This window comes from Phoca vitulina, unplaced genomic scaffold (genome assembly GCF_004348235.1).
Source record: "Phoca vitulina isolate PV1807 unplaced genomic scaffold, GSC_HSeal_1.0 scaffold71, whole genome shotgun sequence".
NCBI classification, from domain to species: Eukaryota; Metazoa; Chordata; class Mammalia; order Carnivora; family Phocidae; genus Phoca; species Phoca vitulina.
Genome location: NW_022589774.1, coordinates 1,835,943 through 1,859,015, shown reverse-complemented (window position 1 = coordinate 1,859,015; position 23,073 = coordinate 1,835,943). Strand labels below are relative to the sequence as shown.

The following is a 23,073-nucleotide window of genomic DNA, read 5'->3' as shown; positions in this document are numbered from 1 at the left end:
TAGATCTGACTTCCCAGTTTCCAAGACCACCAGCCCCGAGGCATAAGGCCCAGACGCGAGTCTGGGAATTTTCTCAGCCGGGGTTAGAAGCAGGAGAGTGAGGTTGGGAAGGGGCTGGGCGGTGCTGGGCCGCCCAAGAACACAGAGTCTCCTATTTCTCGCAACCCGCCAATCCTGAACGCGAGGGGGCGTGGCCATACCTGGGAGGCGTGGCCGGACGGCGGAGGGGGCTGCGGCGTCCCAGGGCGAGGCGGTGACGTGAGTTCGGCGCACCTGGGTCGGGCAGGTAAGGGCCGGTGCGGGACGGGGAGCGGAGCTCGAAGACTCTACCTGCGCAAAGCCAGGTGTTGCTTACCCGACCGGTGAAGAAGAGCGGTGGCGACGGGTGATCTTAACTGGGGACGTGGTTCGGAGGGACGTCCGCTTCTGGTCGCCGGATTGAGAAAAGGTGAGGACGCTAACTTTTGAACACTAGCTTTGGAAGGGGGTGGGGCGGTGGGGACCCACCCGCCCCAGCGTTTGTGGGGTTAGGAACCTTGCTTGAGAACATCTGTTTGTTTGGGGAGACCTTCTGGGGCTGGGTGCCTGTCGCCCTGCTTTAGGTAGCTTCTGGGCGGTCCTAGCCCTGGAGCACGGGGCCCCTCCCGAGCCCACACTTCTCTCTGCTCTCTTTCCCTCCCTGCCCTACCGGAGTGTGCCGCTCTCGGCCCCTACCCACCCACCATAGGCTAGAGCTACGGCGCCTCCGCCCCTCCGGTCTTACCAGCTCGCTGGGCCCAGTGTCCCAAAAAGGGGATTTCCCAGGCCTGCAGGCCTTTGGTCTTAGTGGGTGTTTGGGGAAATGGGGATGGGGGCGGTCAGGAGCTTTAGCCAGTTTGTTTTTTCTCCTTGAATTTGTTTAGCAGTCAGGCCCCTACCTGGGGCCTGGGAGACACCCATGGATTTCCAGGTAGCCAAGCTTGGTGTTGGGGAGGGTGGCGCTGGGTGTGGTTGCTCTGGGGGTGAGGCCCACTTCGCCTGAAGGGGATGGAGGGTGGGTGTGGAAAAATGGGGAAAGTGTCCCAGGCCTGGCTGGAAAGGAGACCCGGGGTGCCCCTCTTTACAGGGAGCCTGCTTTGTAGTAAAAGGGTCATCTCTGTCCCAACCCTGCTTTCCTAGTGCATGTCAAAAGTGGAATCCAGGGAAGGGAGAGGGAGAAGGTGCTTGAGTAGGAGTTGGTGAAAGCTGGTGCTGACCTAGGAGAGCAGTTTAGGGTGTGCATAATGCATGGCAGCAGCACCCAGTACCCTGTAGCTCCCTCTCACCAGCCCCCAACTTCAATCCAGCAGGGAGGAAGGGCATGGGAATTATGGTGAGAGGCATAGAATTTACCCTTAAGCAGGGCTAAACTAAATGGAGGTAAGATTGGGGAACTTGGAATATGGCCTTCAGTTCGCTCCAGGGGAAGGGAAAAAGCAAGTGTGTTTTGCTACCTGGCAAGTGTGTTTTGCTCTGAGCCAAACCATTGGCAGCCCAATCTCGAATCTCAGCTTTGAGGTAGTGGTGCCCCTGGAAACTAGGCTGGGCAGGGGCTGCAGAGGTGGCAGTGGGGGCTGTTTATAGAGGACCTGCTCCCTGGAATGGGTGTGTGAGAGAGGATGGTTAGTGCCTTGGGGAGGTTGAAAGTGTCCCGGCTCAATGCCCAGTGTGAGGGGAGTGGGTTAGCATCTTTGTTTTTTGGCTGGGTGAATACCTGTTGGACACACAGGCTTTGAATTTCATTGTGATGGCAGCTAGAGATCCCAGGGTTGAGTTCAGCTAGGCTGAGGTTCTGTGGGCATTGAGATTTGAGTGATGTGAGTGTTTTGAAAGAGAACTCTGAGTTAGGTGTGTTTGGGGGTGGGTGTCATCCAGTCTCCTCCTTAACCACTTCCTTGGCCCTTCATGCTGCTGGGATCTTGTCAGTATTTTGGTTTACTCTCTTAGTGTACAAAAGGAGGGACTTGGAAGGCAGGGTATCGTGGCAGGATTCAGTACTATGGCATACTTTGACTCAGGAGTGTTGGGTCCAGGCCCCAGATGAGGCACTTTTCTGTGTCTCAGTTAACCCAGCTATAAAATGGGGATGATAATAGTACTACTTCCAGATCATGAGGATGAAATCAAACACATTAAATAAAAGTGCATGTAAAAAACTGTAAAGCCTATGTAGGTATGAAGGATCGTTGGTATCATGGTCTCAGCAGCTGAAGGGCATCATCTTTTATACCTTCCAGTGGCCAAGAAAGGCCTTAGCTTTCTGTGGTTAAAAAAATACTACTTGTTGTTTTTTTTCATTTTTTTAAAAAGATTTATTTATTTATTTATTTGACAGAGAGAGAGAGAGAGACAGCACAAGCAGGGGGAGAAGCAGGCAGAGGGAGAGGCAGGCTTCCTGCTGAGCAGGGAGCCCGATGCAGGGCTCGATCCCAGGACCCTGAGATCATGACCTGAGCGAAGGCAGACGCTTAACTGACAGAGCCACCCAGGCGCCCTGGTTTTTTGTGTTTTTTTTTTTTCATTTTATTATAAATTGAAACATGTCATTGTAGGAAAATGTGAATCATATACAAAAGTATATAGACAAGTATAAAATTCACCCATAATCCTATTACCAGCTAACGATTATGGATATCTTGTTACACTGGTGTATTATTTCTTTTCCTTTTTTTAATTATATGTATGTATGTGCAAGTGCATGTTATGTTACAGAACGGAGATACTACTGTAAGTCAATATTGTATGGTGTATTTTCTCCCTTCATGTTGTAAACATTTCCCCAAATCCAATAAAAATTCTTCAGACACCCTGTTGTTAATGGTTGCTTAATAGTGCAGCCTGTGAATATGTAATTAGCCATTTGCCTCAGTTATTTTGGTTGCTTCCAACTTTTCCCTCTCTGCCGGTTTTTACAGCTCTAGTTACTGGGTGGCAGGTGGGGGGGATGTTGGCTGGCTTTCAGAAGGTGGAGAGGGTTAGCGATGCAAGTGAGGCATGAAGGCAGGGGCGGGGTTGCTCATGTATAGTGCCATCTCGAGAGAATGCTGAGAACCCAGGACTCTAGATCTTAACAATCAATCTCTGAGATTGCTTCTCCTTCCCTATCACTATGTGCAGTTCTCTGTGTTGACTTGGTTGCTTTAATTTTTTCTTGATGAGCTGTCGATCAACTAGGATAAGCCCTTTTCTTCAAAGTCTGTGGTCCGTCAAGAACTGGATTTCACATGTCTGACAAGCGTAGACACAGGACTTATGGGTACTGCAATAGAAATTCTCAAAAGTCCCTCACGAGGTTGACCAATGTGCTGCCCATTTCCCTATTGTCCTTCCCGTCATCCCCTTTCCAGTAGGCTGGGAGGAGAAGGTAGAACTTGCCTCTAGGAGAATATGCATTCTCTCCTCCTTAAAAGGTAAATGTTCCCCCCGCCCCGCTTCCCTCTCCCCCCCCCCCCCCCCGTTTGATGGCTTGACTTGCTGCCCTACAAAACAACCTAAACAAGGCCAAGAACATGGGGGGGTGGGGTGGGGGTACAGTTGAATATTGCATGCCACCCTCACCTGCCCACTGTGAGCTGTGCTCCCAGGGGGAAGGTTTCAGTTGCAGGACTTGTTAATTGGGTCAGCAGGCTCAGGTAAGAGCAGGTCCTGCCTTGCTCTTAAAGTGCCAGAAGCTTAGTGGGGTTTGGGTTTTCCCTGTTTGTTGGGAGTCTGGCTGGGGAAGGAAGTGGTGTTAGGGGCCGCCCCCTCAACTAAGCTCCTGTGAGTGGGAGCCTTCAGCTGACTCAACTGGTTTGGTTTCTGAACTATGATCCAGGTGGGGACCTTCCTGGGTGTGAAGGTGACTTATTTATCTTCCTTTCCTCAGGCCATTGTGGGGCTTGAGCAGTTCCAGTGGGGATTTCTTCAGGGAGGCTGATGAAAACGATGCCCTTTCTCACCCACATAGTGCTGGACTCACAGTAGCCAATGAACACATATTTGTTGAGTGAATGCGAATTTTGCAGGCCTCACCTTAAGTAAAAACAAAGTAAAAGGAGAACACCAAAAAAAAATCTAAACACAACATCCCAGGCAAACAATTCTCTAGTGGCCAGTTTTTCCTAAAGGCACCCAGTCTGGGCAGGCCTTTGTTTCCTGCTCTGAGTGCTGGCTGTTGCCGAATGTTATCTGCTCTGCCCGTGTATTTTTATGAGAATCAATTGCAGACTTTACCCAGGCCAGCTCCTGCAACTAATGCGTTCACTTTAGCCTCTGTGGGGAGATAAACAGACCCAGGTGGAGGAGGCCATCTGAGCAGAGCAGAGCTTGTCTTATGATTGTTTTTAGCAGTCTAGGGTGAGGAGCCGTAGCATTTGATTATTCTTGGGTTCCTGGACTTTGCAAGAAGGGTCCTCAGAGCCTGTGTCTCCCATGTTCCCAAGTCTTCTCCCAGCCACTGGATTGTCTTGTGGATAACCAACTCAAGACCCCTTTTTCTTGGTACAGAGTCTTTGGCTGGCCCAGAGCAAGGAGAGCTGACTTGAGGCCCAGCTCTTCGGATCCCCGTGGATACGCTGCCTGCTCATCTCTGTAAGTGTGGACTTGGGAACCAGGACCCACCCTTGCCGCTTTCTCTCTCACCACGATGGTGCCATTTCTTAACTAAAATATTCCCGATCACCTTTAGTTGTCTTGTCTAAAAAGAAAGTGTGCTTCAAATTCTTGCCCCTGTCTTTGCTCTTTCCATACCTTTTTTCCTCCCGTCTCCTGAGATGAGATTGAAAAGAGCAATTTCACTTCTTTTTCAAAGCCCTTGATTTCTTCAGGAAGGACTGTGTTCCAGCAGGGATGATGTCATCTTTTTTTTATTTTTCTGCTTCAGGATTTAAATAGAAGAAATGTGATCTACTTACATGATAAGTCTGATTTGGCTAGAACATGAAGTATAAATGGCTTTGGAATAAGAATCAAAAGAACCTTTTAACCTCTTTTCTTTTCTTCCCCACCTGGCACAGTTTATTCCCATATTTAGTTTCTTTGCTGTAATCTAATGAAACTGTAGCTCTATCATACGGGAACAGTGGCTGGGAAAAGTTCCCAGAGGCTGGCCTAATTCTCCTGCTCTCCCTACTCTTTACCCTCCCCCCGCAACCCCCTACAGATCATGGCCCTCCACCCCCGCAGAGTTCGGCTGAAGCCCTGGCTGGTGGCCCAGGTGGATAGTGGCCTGTACCCCGGGCTCATCTGGCTACACAGGGACTCCAAACGCTTCCAGATTCCCTGGAAACATGCTACCCGGCATAGCCCCCAACAAGAGGAGGAAAATACCATTTTCAAGGTAAAGGACTTCTTGCACCATCTGACTTAAAATGTTTTCCAGTTCTGTCAGAGCTTTCTGAGTTTTTTGGTTGTTGTTGTTTTGTTCTGTTTTCTATTTTGGCGTGAGGAATACAGTAGATCCAAAATGCTGATGCATCAGAGAGAATGTTTATGAAGGGGGTGCCCAAACTTAGGCATAGTAATTTCTCTTGCTGGGGCACATCTATAATGTTTGAGTCTGTTTATTCTTTCCCATTGGTTGAAGGTACTCAATTCACATCCCAAAAGATCCCAGGTGCAGTTGGCTAAACTGCAAGTGATCGTATTGGTGTGGTTGTTCCAAAAGCTCCCGAGGGTCAGCAAATGACTCTTCCTCTTCATTCACTCAGGGCTCTTGCTATGAAGAGAGGTGCTTGGGCCTGGGAATGACTCTTCAGACCAGGACAGAACTACTGAGTGTTAGCAGGCTCCTAACATAGCCTGTAGGATGGGTGTAGAGGGCCCTCTGCAAGGTGTTCTTTTGATATTAAAATATCTTGCCCTATCCATAACCTCTGCTTAAAAATTAATGGTGATTTAGTACAAGTTTTTATTATACAAGTATGTTTTCTTAAATAAAAAATAGCTCTGATGTGACAGTTGTTTTACTTAACTGAAAACAAGATTTAATCAGATGGCATTTTACAAAATTTAATGAAGCCAAAGCTTGGCTTTAAGACAGAAGTAGGTGGGAAGCTGGTCATGGGGAGGGGTGTTATGTGGTTTATAACTCTGGACCGTGTGCCTCTGCTTCAGACCAACTTCTCTGTGCTGGTCAGCCTTCCATCTCATGAGTTGCTTTAGTTCCTGCATCCCCAAGACACGGAGAAGTGAGTTTAGCCTTTTCTTCCCTCTATAAGCTGGAAGTCAGAAGTGAAATCCAGTCCCTACCCTGGGCCTCTCAAGATTGATGGCCCCAGGTTCTTGCTGAGATTGGATCAGAAGAAGTGGGCTTACCCCTCGAAGAGAGCCATCCTAGAGATGTTTCCCACCCAACTCAGTTATATCAGGTATAGATACAAGAGGTAGAGGGAAAATTGGCCTGAGAGCACTTAGAAAGAAAGTAAATGAGCGCTTTTAATTTAAAAAATAATGATATGGAAATGACAGGGAAAACATCTGTAAACCAGCCCTAATTACTGAGGTTGGCATCGAGAGGGGGATGGGCCTGCCCTGGCCCAGCTGGCCTCTGGTTGTCGCCTTGGTTTGAAACTGGATTTGCCGTTGGTGGCTGGGGGTGGCTGGCCATGGCGGAAGAGGCTGGTTCCTGAAAGCCCGACGCAGGAGAGTGATCTATGTGTTCAGGGCTTGAGAAAAAGGTGGCTGCAGAAAGCTTGTCTTATTTATATCTGTATCTCTGTTTGCAGAATGCTAAGGGAGGGCCTTGGAAGTCAGGAGAAGAGTGAGGGTGCTTTCACACATCCCAAGCTCTGACAGGCCTTGGGTAGGATATGTGGGGGCGGGAAGGGGGCAGAGGGGCACTAGCATTAAATGGGTGCCCGCTTTGTATCCCCTGTCCATTATCTCATTTGATTCTCAGCAACTCTGTAAGGGAGGTATTACTCTCATGTTGTAGATGCAGAGGCCGAGTCTCCGAGGAGCTAAACAACCTGCCCAAATCAGGCAGCCAATAAGGGGTGTGGCCAGAATTTGAACCCAAGCCTATCTGCTCCCCCATTGGAAGAGAGAATGGAATTGGAAGACCTGGGTCAAATCCTACTGCTATCAATGGCGTGTATGGTCTTGAGCAAGTCACATAATCTCTTTGGTCTTTAGCTTCCCCTTCAGTAAAATGGGGATGAAACCAGTCTTGCCTGCCTCACAGGATTGTTGTGAGAATTGAGTGAAATAACGTGTGGGGAGGGACTAGTGAATTACCATTAAAATACAGAAGTTACTTCCATTTCTGGAGGAGGAGTGGGGACCTGCACAGTGACCTGAGTGTCAGAAGCAAGGCTCAGAATGGGTCTGAGTAAGTCACATTTATAAATCACAGTGATTGCCATGTGGTGGGTACTACCCTCTGCTGCATCAGCCTTGGGCCCGCTGCACCATCTGAGTGGGCCCTGAGGAGCAACGGCTCTGTTGTGAGCAGGAAGGCTGGGGCTGTGGTTTTGGCTTAGCCTGGCTGCTCTCCATGGAGGGGCAGAGATTTAGGGAGCCAAGGAACTCTGTAGGCCTGTGCCAAAGTCAGCACAGCCCAAGCCAGCTGGGTGGGGCTAGAGTGGGAGTGGGCACAGGGAATCAAATAAACGGAGGGGAGAATGTGGTGAGGTAGCAGTCAGGTACCACCAGGCACAACTGGAGATGTGCTTCTCAGATACTGTGGACCAGTGACGTCGGAATCCCCTGGAGGGACCCAGTGAACTGTATTTTTTCGAGCACAGCCATCTCGGGCAGCACCCCTCTATCAGACCTCTGCATCCTGTACTGCAAAACAAATGCAGGTGCCCCCAAGTCTGAGGAGATGGTAAGAAGTGAGCCTGAATTAGAAGAGAAGGATTTAAATTTGTACCGGAAGAAACTTCCTCATCCGTGATCATCAGGCTCTGACGGGGGAGTGACTGAGGGAGATCAGAGATCTCAAAGGATGGGGCGGAAAATTTCCATTTCAGCTTGAGGTCAGAAGCAGAGGCAGGGAGTTGGTATTAGACACGTGCCCTGTCCGTGTGAACAAGCTGGGGTGTGCTTCCTGGTCTTGAGGACTCTGCTAATGACATCCCCCTTTTCTGCATCAGAACATAACATCCTGAAGAAAGCATAGAGATCTGAGAATATGTTAGCAGTGGGGGAGAGTGGATATCCCGTGAGCAGAAACATACATGCTTTGGGACCCAGAAACTGAAAACCAGCAAGGAGGAGCCAAAGTGGTTTTAGCTCATGCCACCAGCCCCTGGTGTTTGCAGCAAAGTATTTCCAGTGAAGTGGGACTTTGAGGAACTAGGGAAGGGCAGGGGGTGTGGGTTTACTCGGACATGGGGCCACCTGAATGAGGCCCTCTGCCTCCAGCTGAACTCCCAGAGTATGCTACCTTGCCCCCCTACAGGCTGTTACTCCTAGGGGCACTTGTTTTCTACAATTATTTATGCATCAGATTGAAGAATGTATGGGGAGGGAACAGCAAGGCCAAATTCTTCATATCACATACCAGCTCCCTTTGTCTTATTACATAAGTAATTAATGTCCAAAACAAATAAGCCAAAATAAAAAATTTACCTGAAATCCTGCTATCCAAAGTTACCATTAGCATTGTGGTGTATACAGTGGATGCTTGAACAACATGAGTTGGAACTGCACGGGTTCACTTCTTTATTTATTTTTTTTAAGCTTATTTATTTAAGTAATCTCTACACCCAACGTGGGGCCCAAACTCACGACCTGGAGATCAAGAGCCGCATGCTTTTCTGACCGAGCCAGCCAGGCACCCCTGCACTGGTCCACTTATCTGCAGATTTTTTTTTTTCAATAAATACTGTACTATAAATTATATTTTCTCTTCCTTATGATTTTCTTAATAGCATTTTCTTTAGCTTGCTTTATTGTAAGAATATAGTCTATAATACAAAATACGTGTTAATCAACTGTTACCAGTAAGATAGTTAAGTTTTGGGGAGTCAAAAATTAAATATGTGGATTTTTGATGGTGCAGGGGGTCGGTATTCCTGACCCCTGTTTTGTTCAAGGGTGAACTGTATTTTTTCCAGACTTTTCTTTATTTCCAACCCTTATTATAGCCACTCTTGACAGGTGGTGCTGGCACCAACAGTTGAGATAAGGCTCCTCCTTTCAAAAGATTGTGTTTGCATATGGCTTAATTTCCCTCAGGCCCTGCCTGGCCTGGTCCTGAGGGTGGTGCTGCTTGCTGCCGGCTCTGTAAGCGGGGATCCGGATGGCAGGGCAGTCAGGCAGGGGTGTACGCGCATGTGTGTGAGAGAGGGTGCGCACACTTGGCAGTGTTTCTGGGCAACGGCAGGCATTCACTGCGGTTTCCTGTTCCTCAGGCCTGGGCTGTGGAGACAGGGAAGTACCAGGAAGGGGTGGATGACCCTGACCCAGCTAAATGGAAGGCCCAGCTCCGCTGTGCTCTCAACAAGAGCAGGGAATTCAACCTGATGTACGATGGCACCAAGGAAGTACCCATGAACCCGGTGAAGATATATCAAGTGTGTGACATCCCGCAGCCTCAGGGATCAATCATTAACCCAGGTGAGGCCCCAGCTGCTGGCGGGACAGGTGGACAGTAAGCCAGGTTCTGGGCTGGACTTTTAAAGAGATAGTTGACTTGAATATTGCTTACAAAGTTTAGTTACAAAGCAAAAAAGCCTTTCCCTAGGAAGGACCCAGAGAACAAAAGATCTAAAGTCAGCAAAATCTTCTTGTTCATTTAGGGGAATAGTTACTGGCGTGACTGCTTAAAGCATGAGAAAGCACAGGGAGTATAGAGTCCTACTGTAGGAAGAGCTTCCCTTGAGACTCAGTGCTGAGAGGAGAGGTCAGGTAGTTTTGAAGATGGAGGAATTAAAACTTAGGAGGTTTGAGTTCTGAACCTGGCTCTTATCACTTTGCTCCTTGTGGGACATGGAATCAAGTCATTTGACCTTTGAGCCTCAGTTTCTTCAGTGGTAAAATCTGGGCTCTCATCTTTCCTGCCTACTTTAAAGACTATTTTAAGACTCAATTGACATGACATTTAAAAGCTATTAAGTTCCCTTTGTAAATGTTAGATGAGTGATTATTTAATTTGTAGGATACTTTTCCTAAAAGAATACCACCCGATCCTCCTATTTACCCAATGCTCAGCAAGTACCAAGAACCGGAAAATTTAGACTTGTCCTCCAATGGATCTAGTGAGGCCCTGCCCAGAGAGAAGGGTCTGTCCTCACATTAAGCTTACAAAGGGGAAAAGTTGGTGTCCTTGAGTCCTTAAAAGGGATGCTGAGGTGTGGCAAGAGGTTTAAAGTGAGAATTAAGAGATTTCTAGGAAAGGGGATAGGGTCTGCAGCTCCTGGGTAGGGGAGGGGAAGAGAGTTTACATTAGAGCTCAGTAGGAGGAGTTAGAGCCAGAGGTTCATATACCTTTGGTTCTCACTCTTTTTGGCTAGGGCATTAGGGGTGCACACTGAACCCTGGGAGCTGGTAGTACCTAGCATGTACAGTGGATCAGCTGCAAAGATGACAGTGCAACCCCAGTTACTCACTCGAGGGCTTACATGTCTGTTTCTCGGTTAGGATCCACTGGATCTGCTCCTTGGGATGAGAAGGATAATGATGTAGATGAAGAAGATGAGGAAGATGAGCTTGATCAGTCACAGCACCATGTTCCCATCCAGGACACCTTCCCCTTCCTGAACATCAATGGTGAGTGGGGGTGGTAGGTGGTACAGAAGAATGAAGAGGATGGAACGGGCTTTGATTAACAGCTACTGGCCCCCCTCAGCCCCCGCTGCACTGGGAGCAGTGACAAGGCCCTGTGGCCAAGCTGCTGGTCTATTAGCAAGTAGGGGTCACAGACAGGGGAACTCTGCTGGCCCAGTTATCCCAGTGGGCGGCTTCCAGGCATAGAGAACATCTTCTGAATCTTACAGATAATTCTGAGAAATTAAACAAATTCATTCTCAATCCCACATACAAAGCATCATTGTTACAAATTTCACTGATTTCCTTGAGGCCAAGTGTAGATATCATTTTGACGAATTATAGGCAAACTCTTCCACTATTTCCCTTGGTATAAATTTTGTGTCACTTTCTTAGCAGGATCTACTCTGCTAAGGCTAGGTCATGGGAAACTGGTGGTTTCTACAGCTCTTAATACTAGGCTTTGATAGAAATTATCTGCAAGAGACTTTTTGCTTCTTTTATGGACTTTTTGAATTCAGCTTCCTAGGAAAAATGAGTTGAGAGGTTGGAAGATCACTGTGACAGAGCAGGTACTGACTCTTCCAGCGCACATTTGGAGAATGCTCAAACACAAGGTGAAGTGCTCTTCGGCATCTTCACTTGAACTGTCCACTGAAATGCTCCTAGTCTAATGCCATGCATTTAGTTGAGAAGCTCATCACTGTGTTTTCTAGTTCCATCACACTGCTATGGGTCAAATGAGGTCCTTGTGCCACTTAGAAAATTTATCAAGATGATTCCTTTGGGATTTTGGAGTCCCCTACTTTAGGTGATTCCCTTACCTTTGAGAATCAGGAAATGACGCTTATTATCTGTCCACTTCCCTCCTTCACTTAACCTACCATTTATATCTTTACAACCAAGTGATGAGTAAAGAAAAATAACATTGAGCTCTTTCAGGTCAATATTGCCACATGTTACATTCCCACTTAGTGATTTGAGTTGGATATCTGGAAATATGAGATCCTTTCCCAAATCCTTGGCTGGCTCATTCTGTTGTTTTCACCCCTTAAAAGGATGCAACCTATTTCCAGGATCCTGATTTCCTATTTCTGTTCATATTTTACCAAAGCAAATATTGTGTGGCCTTATGTTAGGGGTTGCTTTGGATTCTTTTTGGGAAGATGTGGGACATCTATTTAAAAAGTAGGGGCACCTGGGTGGCTTAGTTGGTTGGATGTCTGACTGTTGATTTCCACTCAGGTCATGATCTCTGGGTCCTGGGATTGAGCCCCAAGTTGGGCTCTCTGCTCAGTGGGGAGTCTACTTGAGGATCCACTCTCTCTCTCCCTTTGCCCTTCCCCCATTTGTGCACTTGCTCTTTCTCAAATAAATAAATCTTTAAAAATAAAAAAAAAAGTAAAATGGGTACATAGGTTTAACCAGACTTTTGCACGAAGGGTCAAAGAAACATTAACTTCTATGATTTCAGAGCTGTTGGGGCAGAGGAAGAAGAATTGTTGAAGAATAGATGCCTAAGAGGTGAGGCTAGGAGGAGAAATCTGTAGACTTTGGAGTGAACCAACTTTGAGAATAGCAAGAAAATAGGATGGGTATTTCATTTTCTTTCTTAAAAGCTTTAATTGTATTCTTTTGAATAAATATTGGTCTTACATGGTTTAAAATTCATAATGGTACAAAAAGATAATCAATTGAAAGTTTTTCCTTCCTTCCTGTCTCTGAGCCCCCTGTTCGGTTTCCCTGGAAGAAACTGATCCTTTCAGATTTTTGGGTATCCTTCCTGATGTTTCCTGCATGTGAAAGTATGTTTTTAATGGAATTTGTAAACACTCAAAGCTAATCAGCTAACTCAATTGAGTTCATTTTATAGAAGACAATCAACTCCTATGTAATTGCTGGGGTGAAAATCTGCAACAGGGAACCTTTCATCCATGCTCATTCTAATTTAACCCCAGAGAAAACTCACATGTCTGGTAATCTTCAGCAAACGCACGTCTTCAGAACTATGAGTTTATGGGAGAACTAATATGATTAGGAAGTAGAAGTAGGGGAACTGTATTTCTTATTGTGTTAGTTGTGGGAATCATTGAAGGGCTGCCGCACTGAGTCATAGTCCAGTGTTTGACTCTTGTCTGTTGACCTTGTTAGGTTTTAGAGTCCCAAGCCCGGTGATGTACATATGTGGTGCCCCCATGCCTGCTCACCCACATCTTTCTGTTCTAGGTTCTCCCATGGCACCAGCCAGTGTGGGCAACTGCAGCCCCGAAGCAGTGTGGCCCAAAACTGAACCTCTGGAAATAGATGTACCCCAGGCACCTATACAGCCCTTCTATAGCTCTCCAGAGCTGTGGATCAGCTCTCTCCCAAGTAAGTGAGACTTGATCTTTCTAGCTGGGTCTTCAGCTCCTATTATAGTCCCTTCCCCGCCCTACCTTCTGCCTCCATTTGTTTGCCATGTAGGCAGCCTCTATGTCTGGTTCCTGGCTGGCTAATGAGTCATCAGGGAAGAAGTAAAGAAACATTAGTTCATATTTATCTGCCCATGGGGATGCTCTGATTGGTTGCAGCTCGAGGTTACATACCTCTTAGGTGGGTGGAAAGCCTGGGTTAATCAGTTTGGCTAGGGGATCTGGGCATAAGGCCAGTTGAGGGATAGGAAGATTAATGGCCATGGATTTGATCAAGAAGGTTCTTGGATTTTGAGGGGCTTTCGGAAGGGAGAAAATCTTTCTGAATTGGACACAAATTGATCTCAATGAAGAATCAATGTCACTGCCCCATCTCCCTTTCACACTACACATGATGGTAGTGGGGATGGGGTGGGGGGTGGGGATGTGAGGGCTAGTATTTTGTCCAAGAGGCTAATAGCTTTGATAAGACCTATAGGGTTTAATTGAGGTTTGATGAGTGAAAATTTACTCTGCCATGAACTGTGTCCTTTTATGGTAAATTATTAGAACAGATCCACAGAGTGTGCTCATGTGTATCATTTTTCAGAAAGACAAGATGGCTTGGTATTTTTTTCTTATTCTTCTGGTTTCTTTAAAAATGAGCCAAAAATGAGACACAAACCAGGTACCTTAGTCTTTAGCTCCTTCCAATGCCTACTAATGTGAAGACTCAGTCAGTATATCTTTATTTTTTTTTTAATGATTTTATTTATTTATTTGACAGAGACAGAGATAGCGAGAGCAGGAACACAAGCAGCGGGAGTGGGAGAGGGAGAGCAGGCTTCCTGCCGAGGAGGGAGCCCAATGCGGGGCTCGATCCCAGAACCCTGGGACCATGACCTGAGCCGAAGGCAGACGCTTAACGACTGAGCCACCCAGGCAACCAGAAGACTCAATATAAATGAGGAGACTGGACCCAGAAGTTTGCTTGGAGAAATTCTAGCCCTTAGGGTGTAATGATTAAACAGAGATAGTATACATGGACCTTGAACTGTCTGCTTTTAAGGCAGCCTTTTGAGTGAATATTCGAGGGATAGGATGATGTCTTCCTTTGTTGCAGGAAGGATAACTGTGGTAGTGACCTTCCTGAATGCTGGTTGAAAGGTGGCTTCATCTCGATGGACTTGCATGAGTCTCAGAGATAGACAGGCAGAGCATTAGAGCAGGACTCTCACTGTCCTCTCTCACCTTGCAGTGACTGACCTGGACATCAAGTTTCAGTACCGTGGGAAGGAATATGGGCAGACCATGACCGTGAGCAACCCCCAGGGCTGCCGGCTCTTCTATGGGGACCTGGGTCCCATGCCTGACCAAGAGGAGCTCTTTGGTCCTGTCAGCCTGGAACAGGTCAAGTTCCCAGGTCCAGAGCATATCACCAATGAGAAGCAGAAGCTGTTCACCAGTAAGCTGCTAGACGTCATGGACAGAGGACTGATCCTGGAGGTCAGCGGTCATGCCATTTATGCCATCAGGCTGTGCCAGTGCAAGGTGTACTGGTCTGGGCCATGTGCCCCATCACTTGTTGCCCCCAACCTGATTGAGAGACAAAAGAAGGTCAAACTGTTTTGCCTGGAAACGTTCCTTAGTGGTAAGTCTTTTTTCAGAAGGTTGGTGGTTGGGAACTTCTTCCTGGAAGTAGGTTTACCACCTTCCCTATCCCCTCTCCTGGCTCTGCAAAGATCTTAACAAAAAACTCCTGGAGGAAGTGAAGGTAGAAGAGAACCTTAGTTCTTTTTTTTTTTTTTTAAAGATTTTATTTATTTATTTGACAGAGAGAAGGACAGTGAGAGAGGGAACACAAACAAGAGGAGTGGGAGAGGGAGAAGCAGGCTTCCCGCCGAGCAGGGAGCCCGATGCGGGGCTTGATCCCAGGACCCTGGGATCATGACCTGAGCCGAAGGCAGACGCTTAACCGACTGAGCCACCCAGGCACCCCGAGAACCTTAGTTCTGAGAAATGAAAGTGGCCTGGGCAACAAAGAAGGGCATTCCACTCCAAAGCTATGTACTTGGAAGCTATTTTTAGGTTGGCTGTGGCTCCTTTAGTGGCAGAAGAGGGAGACAGCCTTGTCATTACCGCCAAATGCCACCAATGCCACCTTAACGTTGGAAGTTGACTTTATCATAATTAGCAAAACATATTCTTCTCATTCGGGAAATATCTGAATGGCAAATTCAAGCAGACACATTTAGGGAGAACACTGAGATGTGGATTTTACAGTATAATTTGAACCCCAGGTCCAGTTTAGTGATGTCCAATAAAACCCCCTGAAATGGTAAAAGTGTTCTATATTTGTGTTGTCCACAGTAGCCCACATGGGACAGTTGAGCACATAAATGTGACTCATATGACTAAGGAACTAATTAATTTTAATTAATTTAAATGTAATAGCCACATGTGGCTAGTGACCACCATATTGGACAGCATAGAAGATGGTATTTACTGAGTGGATATGGAATGGCCCAGTACACCAAACTTGCTCTTCCACCTTCTACAGATCTCATTGCCCACCAGAAAGGACAGATAGAGAAGCAGCCACCATTTGAGATCTACTTATGCTTTGGGGAAGAATGGCCAGATGGGAAACCCCTGGAAAGAAAACTCATCTTGGTTCAGGTGAGGATATAAGGACGTGTCAACAACTCTTTGCCTTTTCACCAGTGCGTTAGCCCCTAGGACTAGGGTTATGCTGAGCAAAGGTCCATCAGCCTATGTGCATTTTATTCCCATCAGATAGAATAGGAGACTCAAGCTTTGTTTATTGTAAGAACCAAGTAGGTCCTATCAAAATAGGACCAAGCTGGAGCACACAGGGTCCTCAAAGTGGATGACTGGTTTAGCGAAGACCTTACCTTGCATTCTCTTGCTGACATTAGAGTCTTGCTGAAACCTAACAGTATATGGTCCTTTCCAGCTCTTTAAGAAAAACCTTTTGAGTTACTTTTAAGAATGTAACCTTATTCTAGTAAGTGGCAGCAAGACCACTTGGGTTTGGTCCCTGGATTTGTAAAAAAGATAGTCAACAGATGAAATGTGGGTAAAAGTCTTACTAAAGAAGCAGCTGTTTATTTAGACATGTGATGTGATAAGACATATAGGTTCTTCACCTTCATTTGGACCAAGTTCTAGAGTGGACCTTAGCAGGATGGTCCAGAGAGAAGAAGGCATACCCAGTATCTAGACATAAGGGTTGGGGCCTTCCCCAGGGCCTCACTGGTCCCTTCTATCATCTTGAGTCCCTCCTGCTATTTAAAAATACCTTCTCTTCAGTGGATACCTGTGTGCTCTGTGTCCTGAACAGGTCATTCCAGTGGTAGCTCGGATGATCTACGAGATGTTTTCTGGTGATTTTACACGGTCCTTTGACAGTGGCAGTGTCCGCCTGCAGATCTCAACTCCAGACATCAAAGATAACATCGTTGCTCAACTGAAGCAGCTGTACCGCATCCTCCAAACCCAGGAGAGCTGGCAGCCCATGCAGCCCACCCCCAGCATGCAACTACCCCCTGCCCTGCCAGCCCAGTAATCATGAATGCCATCTTTTTTACAATATTGTACATATCGGTATTTTTTATTACTCAGATTTAACCAGCTTTTAAACTTCTTCTTTCTAACAATGTTAGTGGCCTCCAATTCTCCACATATGCCTGGCTTTTAAAGTTGATTTAATTTATGGAAAAATCACCCTTCTTATTCCCCCTTTCTTTTTTAAACCTCGCAATGTTAGTGTAATGTAGTAGAGGGAGATTTGGCCTGGGACTTTGGACAGCAGCGTTCTAGCTGCAGCTTTGCTTCAGTGGTGTGACCTTGAACCACCAAGTCATTTAACCTCTAGGCTTCAGATTCATTACTGTAAAACGAAGGGGTTGGAATAATGCCTGAAATAATGCCAGTTAAAACTCTGACCTGATGACTTCATTCTGCTTGTACAAGGCAGAACTGCCTGGAACAGAACCCTTCTGCATTGTTCTTGCACCACATTTTTTTCTTGCTTTCATTAAAGTTCCCTCAAGCACTGATTTGTCCAAGATTGATCTCCGTTTGACCTGTTCTGCTAGTATAGTAAGCTGGCTCCCTGACGGGGTAAGTGAGAGGGAGGGGAGCTGGCTGGTTGCTTAGGAACCAAGCTTGATATCTAAATAGAAATAGGTGCCAAAGTCTGAAAGTCACCTGGTCTGTGGAGTAAAAGCTCATAAACTGAGCTCCTCAAGGGAATCTGTCAACAGAAGGCCTAGGGATTCTGCACAGTTGATTGTAAGGTATTTACCTTGCCACCACTCAAAATAACACTGTATGTGTGGTAGATGAGAGTATGACTCAGTGGTACCTTTCAGAGAGGATAGAGCTCTTTTGCTTTTTAATTCTTTGAGGAAGAGCTGGGAGTGAGCTGGGTATCTAGGACAAACTCCTTACTAAAAAAGCAACAGTTCCTTCTTGTTTGGAAACTTTTACAGTCTTACTATCATTTGGATTTTTTGCATTTGAAAAAATGGGGTGTTCAGGGTGAAGGAGGACGGGGCAGTGCTCTTCTGTAAAAGGCTCATCTGGCCCAAACGTGCTTGTCTCCCTTCTTGTGGAGGTAGCTGGGTGTGGACTACTCAGGTGAAGAGTGGTGTAGAACATTGTAGCTATGGCTTCCACAAACTGGTCTTATCTATTAACTTTTGCTCCGTCTCTGATCTTTTTGCCCTACCCCAACCTTAAAAAAAAAAAAAAAAAAGTATAATTTAAACTCCAAGACCTAAATGGAAAGCAAGATGTTAATCTCTGATTGCAGGCCCCTAATGCTCTTGAATACTGATGCCTCTCTGTGCCAGGCTGTTATAAGAAAACCCATGTCTAGTGTGCTACCCTTAAACTAGGCCATCCCCTACTTCCTACTGAAGTTGAGCTAGCCAAAAAGTCAGGTAGCTTCGAAAGCCATAAGCTCAGTTCAGTTATGGGTGGCAGTGGGACTTATTTAGAATGCTGAAGCTGTGGTTTTAGGGTCTCTAAGGGACGTAATGGGATCTGCTGTTACTAAAGTATGACCAAGAGAAATCTGAGTAAATGTCAGGTGTAGCTGTGAGCAGAAGTTGGGCTTCTAGAGACCAGGAAACATACAAGGTATAGAAACTTTATATTTTTTGGTCATTTTGTTGAGTGGGTAATGTGAAGGATTTGGTTTTGGTGTCTGGCTAACTCTGTAACTGCACAGCTCAAAGTTAAAAAGAACCCACTGTAGGTAAATTGGGAGGACAACTGCTAGATCTGGATAGTCCTTTTCCCTTATGCTGTGAGAGGCTAATAGCCAGGCTGTCCATCTGGACGGGGACCGAGATAATATGAGCTGGCAAAAGGTGATGAAGATTGTTCTGAAGGGCCAAGAAGGATCAAACTTGTACGTGATTGTAATGAAAAGTTTACAAAGATGCCAGAGGAGTGGGTGAGTGGTTTTATGTAGTCTTAACCAGAGAGCCCAGTTTCTTCCACATTTTTTTATTGTTTTCAGAATCCTGGGAGAGGAGCGCCTGGGTGGTTCAGTTGGTTAAGTGTTGGACTCTTGATTTCAGCTCAGGTCATGACCTCAGGGTCATGACATTGAGCCCCACATTGGGCTCCATGCTCAGTGCAGAGTCTGCTTGAGATTCTCTTTTTCCTTCTTCATCTGCCCACTCCCTACCCCACCTCCCCCACTCACCCGCTCTCTCTTTCAAATAATAAATACATCTTAAGAAAAAAAAAAAAGAGGGGCGCCTGGGTGGCTCAGTTGTTAAGCGTCTGCCTTCGGCTCAGGTCATGGTCCCAGGGTCCTGGGATCGAGCCCCGCATCGGGCTCCCTGCTCTATTGGAAGCCTGCTTCTCCCTCTCCCACTCCCCCTGCTTGTGTTCCTTCTCTTGCTGTGTCTCTCTCTGTCAATTAAATAAATAAAATCTTTAAAAAAAAAAAAAAAAGAATGCTGGGTGAATGCATGCAGGGCTGTTCACTGATCTCCCTCAGTGCTCCTTCTCTGGTCCTGATGGACAGATAGATACCAGGTGCCCTTTCTTTCTTGGAGACGTTACTTCCTTTGGTGGCTACACCACACACTCTCTTGGTGTGGTCTGCTTTCTTGCCTCCACCTTGTTTAAGAGAGGAAGGGGAATTAGAGGAAGGTGTCACTAGCTCTTCTTTTTGTTCTCTGTCCACCCCGCCAAACTGGATTAGCTCAAAGTTAAACAAAACAAAACACTGTAGGTAAATTGGGAGGGCAAGTGTTGGATCTGGGCTTATTCCTTCCCCATATAATTGTATGTATATGTATATGTTCCCCTATCATCCTGTACTTCTTTTTTCAAAATAATCAATTCCCTTGTAATTGCTCAGCATCTGTGTCCTATGTGACTACAAACTCGCTGAAGGTAGGGACTGTTTGTCTTGGACTCTTGCCAGTGTCTGGTACATACTATGTTCTCAAATAGAACTGATCCTTGAACAACACAGGTTTGAACTGCACAGGCCCACTTGTACTCAGATTGTTTTCTGATTAGTACAGTATGATAAATGTATTTTCTTATGATTTTTTTTAGCATTTTTTCCTCTAGATTACTTTATTGTAAGAATACAGTATATAATGTTGCTGTAAACATATGTGTTGACTGTTTATATTATTGGAAAGGCTTCTGGCCAATAGAAGGCTATTAGTAAAGTTTTGGGGGAGTTAAAAGTTATATTCAGAGTTTCTACTGTGTGGGTCACCTCCTACCACCTGCGTTGTTCAAGGGTCAACTGTATTTGTTGTTAGAATAAATGAACGAACTAAATAAGTCTTTCATTTTACAGATTTATTGCTAACGACCATGGGAAAATAAAATAAATACGGGGAAGGAAAAAATCCTAAAATTAGTTTCACGTCTCTGCTTCTGACTCCCTCTGAGCTAAGAGCCAGTGTTAGCCTGGGAGCTCCCACACACTGATCCTCCTTCCAGGCTGGCCCCATCTTTACTCCATACTTGTCTATGTTCACCTTCTGAAGATACCACCAACGTAGAGCCAGGAGTGAAACCTCCAGTATAGGAGCCCACAGTTCCCTTTGCCTCTGTCCTGCCCACGTAGCAATACATTTGGGCCATTTCCTCAGATGAGCTTTCTCAAAAAACTCTTACCCTATAGCTGGCAGTTTAGAGGTGTTAACCCTTCAGTGAAATAACACTTCCTTCTTACTGGCCTGATTGAAAAGCTTCTGCCTCTCTGCTCATTTCTCATGTGAAGTCAGAAAACTGAATTCCTCGAACCTGAGCACGACGAAGGTGGGGTTTTTGTCTATTTTGTACGTTGTAATACCGCCAGCGCCCAGAACCATGCCTGGCACACATTTATTCCGAGTGAATAATGCTCATGCCCTTCACACCCTACTTAGAGATGACAAATCTTGGACTGGACAGCATTTGTGCACCCACCTCTAGGAACTGAGCCTCTCAAACTTAGGATTTAGGCAGGTCAAAGTAAATAGACAACTAACTTTGTAAGGCCACTCACAGGTGAGGACACTCTGCAAAACGTGTCGCTTGTCTCGAGATAAGCTTCATTTGTAGAAGAAAGCGCATTTTCCCAGACACAAAGCCAAGGGTGTTTTTGCGCTGCGTGCCCTTCTCCGGCTTCCCCGACTTACTAACACGACGGGAAGCCACGTGAGGGCAGCGGCAGCCTATTAGTTTCCCAGATCCCGCTTTCTTTCGGGCACTTCCGTCCCTCCCCGTCCCGACGCAGACGGGACGGGCCGGCTTCTGTCTGGCCGGAAGGGGCGGGGCCGCAGGCGCCCACACTTCCGGCACAGCCTGGCCGGAGGTCCTAACGCGAGGCGCGCGAGCGGACTGGATGACGTCACGGAAAGCGGCGGGAGGGCTTGTGTTGGACATGCGCAGTAGGCCGGTTTCGCCCACCTGGAGCCCGGCGCGTTTCAAGGGATTTCCAGTATTGCGGCGGAGCGTGCGGACTTCGGCGTCTTCTCGGCAGCCCACAGGAAGCGGGAAGGCGCTTCTGAGCCCGCGAACCGACGGCAGAAGTGGAAACAGAAAGTATGTGTGAGAGAGAGACCTCTGACTCATTGAACAAATCACTATAATATGCTCAGCACTGGGTGTGGGGATCGGAGTGAGCCCATCTTCCGAAGGTCCGTAGATGTCGGCCAGAAGGGGAAGGCGGGGCCGGCAAAAGTAAAATACAGCCCTCCTGCAGTTATAACAGATTTTATTAATTACTTTTATGTCCCAGGGTGCAGTGGTTCTAAGCCCATATTCTAGTATATATTAATCAGATCGCTATTCTTACCCCTATTGGCGGGAAGATAAGGGGAAGTTGGCAGTGGAAGGAGGGCGTTTGGAACCTAGAATTCCGCCTCAGAAGGGCAGTTTTAGGTAAAATGCCTAGAATTTTGCCAAAGATAGCCCTTCCACTACTCTTCCCCAAACTCCTTAAGGTTCGAATCCGAGAAAGTAGCTTACAACAGGTAAAATTTAGAAGAAATCAGAGAGAATGTAAACCTAGCCATAAGGCCTGAAAGACACATGAATTTGGGACTAATGGAGACTAAGTCAACCATAGAAATCAGGCAGCATTGGCGATCCCATCTCTGTCTGATCTGGGTTAGCATTTCAAAGCAGAGGGAGGGACAAAAAGATCTTTGGAAGATGCCGTAAAACTTAGGGGAAGGCTGTTGGCGGGTTTCCTGGTATGTCACTGACTGGTGTTAATAATCCCCTGCTACTGCTTTGTTTTTAGGCCCTTCCTCAAGTGTCTAGAGCTCAGAGATGCGGCCCAGGGGAGGGAACTGTAGCTAGGTCAGGAGGCCGTGCTTGCTGTTGCTTCCAGATCCCATGTCAGCACCGAGTCCTCAGATGCTGGTGGCAGCGGCTCAGCAGACCCTGGGCATGGGAAAGAGACGGTGCCCACCCCGAGCCGTCTGCCTTCACCTTGCTGGAGAGGTGCTGGCTGTGGCCCGGGGACTGAAGCCAGCTCTGCTCTATGATTGCAGTTGTGCAGGGGCATCAGAGCTCCAGAGCTATCTGGAGGAACTGCGGGGCCTGGGCTTCCTGACCCAGGGACTTCACATCCTTGAGATTGGAGAAAACAGCTTGATTGTCAGTCCTGAACACATATGTCCGCACTTGGAGCAGGTGCTGCTTGGTACCATAGCCTTTGTGGATGTTTCCGGCTCCCAGCCTCACCCTTCTATTTGCTCCCTGGACCAGCTTCAGGATTTGAAGGCCCTAGTGGCTGAGATCATCACACATTTGCAAGGGCTGCAGAGGGACCTATCCCTGGCAGTCTCCTGCAGCAGACTTCGTTCCTCAAACTGGAATCTCTGTACTGTGTTTGGGATCCTCCTGGGCTATCCTGTTCCGTATACCTTTCATCTGAACCAGGGAGATGACAACTGCTTAGCCCTGACCCCACTCCGGGTGTTCACTGCCCGGATCTCATGGCTGTGTGGTCATCCCCCAGTCTTGCTCTATTCCTTTAGTGTCCCAGAGAGCTTGTTCCCAGCCCTGAGGGAGATTCTGAATACTTGGGAGAAGGACCTTAGAACTCGATGTAGGACTCAGAATGACTTTGCTGACTTGAGCATCTCCTCTGAGATAGTCACGCTGCCAGCAGTGGCTCTCTGACTTTAACTCTTCTCTCATGTAGAAGGTACTCAGTAAATGATCAGCTCCAGCTCAGCGATGGCATCGCAAGTACCAATTCAGAGCATCTTGAGGACACTAGGGAAAAATGCTGTTACCAGTTGTCCGCATCGCAGCGGGCATGGGAGTAGTGGTGGTGGCGTTGGTCGTACGTATTTGCCATTTCTATGCCAGGGAGTCCTCTTTGCTGAGATATCTGTTGATTTTTCACTGGAGAGGAGGTAGAAGAAAAGAGATTGTGGAGAAGGGTGGTGGAGGACAAGTG

The 23,073-nt window shown here is 46.9% G+C and overlaps 2 protein-coding genes across 2 annotated transcripts; both read left to right on the top strand.

The window, feature by feature from the left end:
* The first annotated feature begins 226 nt into the window (after positions 1-226).
* Positions 227-18,700, top strand: IRF6 (interferon regulatory factor 6). Its single transcript, XM_032393207.1, has 9 exons — positions 227-448; positions 4,504-4,587; positions 5,159-5,335; positions 9,357-9,561; positions 10,585-10,713; positions 12,937-13,080; positions 14,359-14,751; positions 15,661-15,779; positions 16,465-18,700. The coding sequence occupies exons 3-9, from the start codon at positions 5,162-5,164 to the stop codon at positions 16,687-16,689; spliced, it is 1,389 nt and encodes a 462-aa protein (XP_032249098.1). The 5' UTR covers positions 227-448; positions 4,504-4,587; positions 5,159-5,161; the 3' UTR covers positions 16,690-18,700.
* A 2,325-nt stretch (positions 18,701-21,025) lies between these two features.
* On the top strand, positions 21,026-22,811 carry CUNH1orf74 (chromosome unknown C1orf74 homolog). Its single transcript, XM_032393191.1, has 2 exons — positions 21,026-21,200; positions 21,904-22,811. The coding sequence occupies exon 2, from the start codon at positions 21,999-22,001 to the stop codon at positions 22,788-22,790; it is 792 nt and encodes a 263-aa protein (XP_032249082.1). The 5' UTR covers positions 21,026-21,200; positions 21,904-21,998; the 3' UTR covers positions 22,791-22,811.
* Positions 22,812-23,073: the final 262 nt, after the last annotated feature.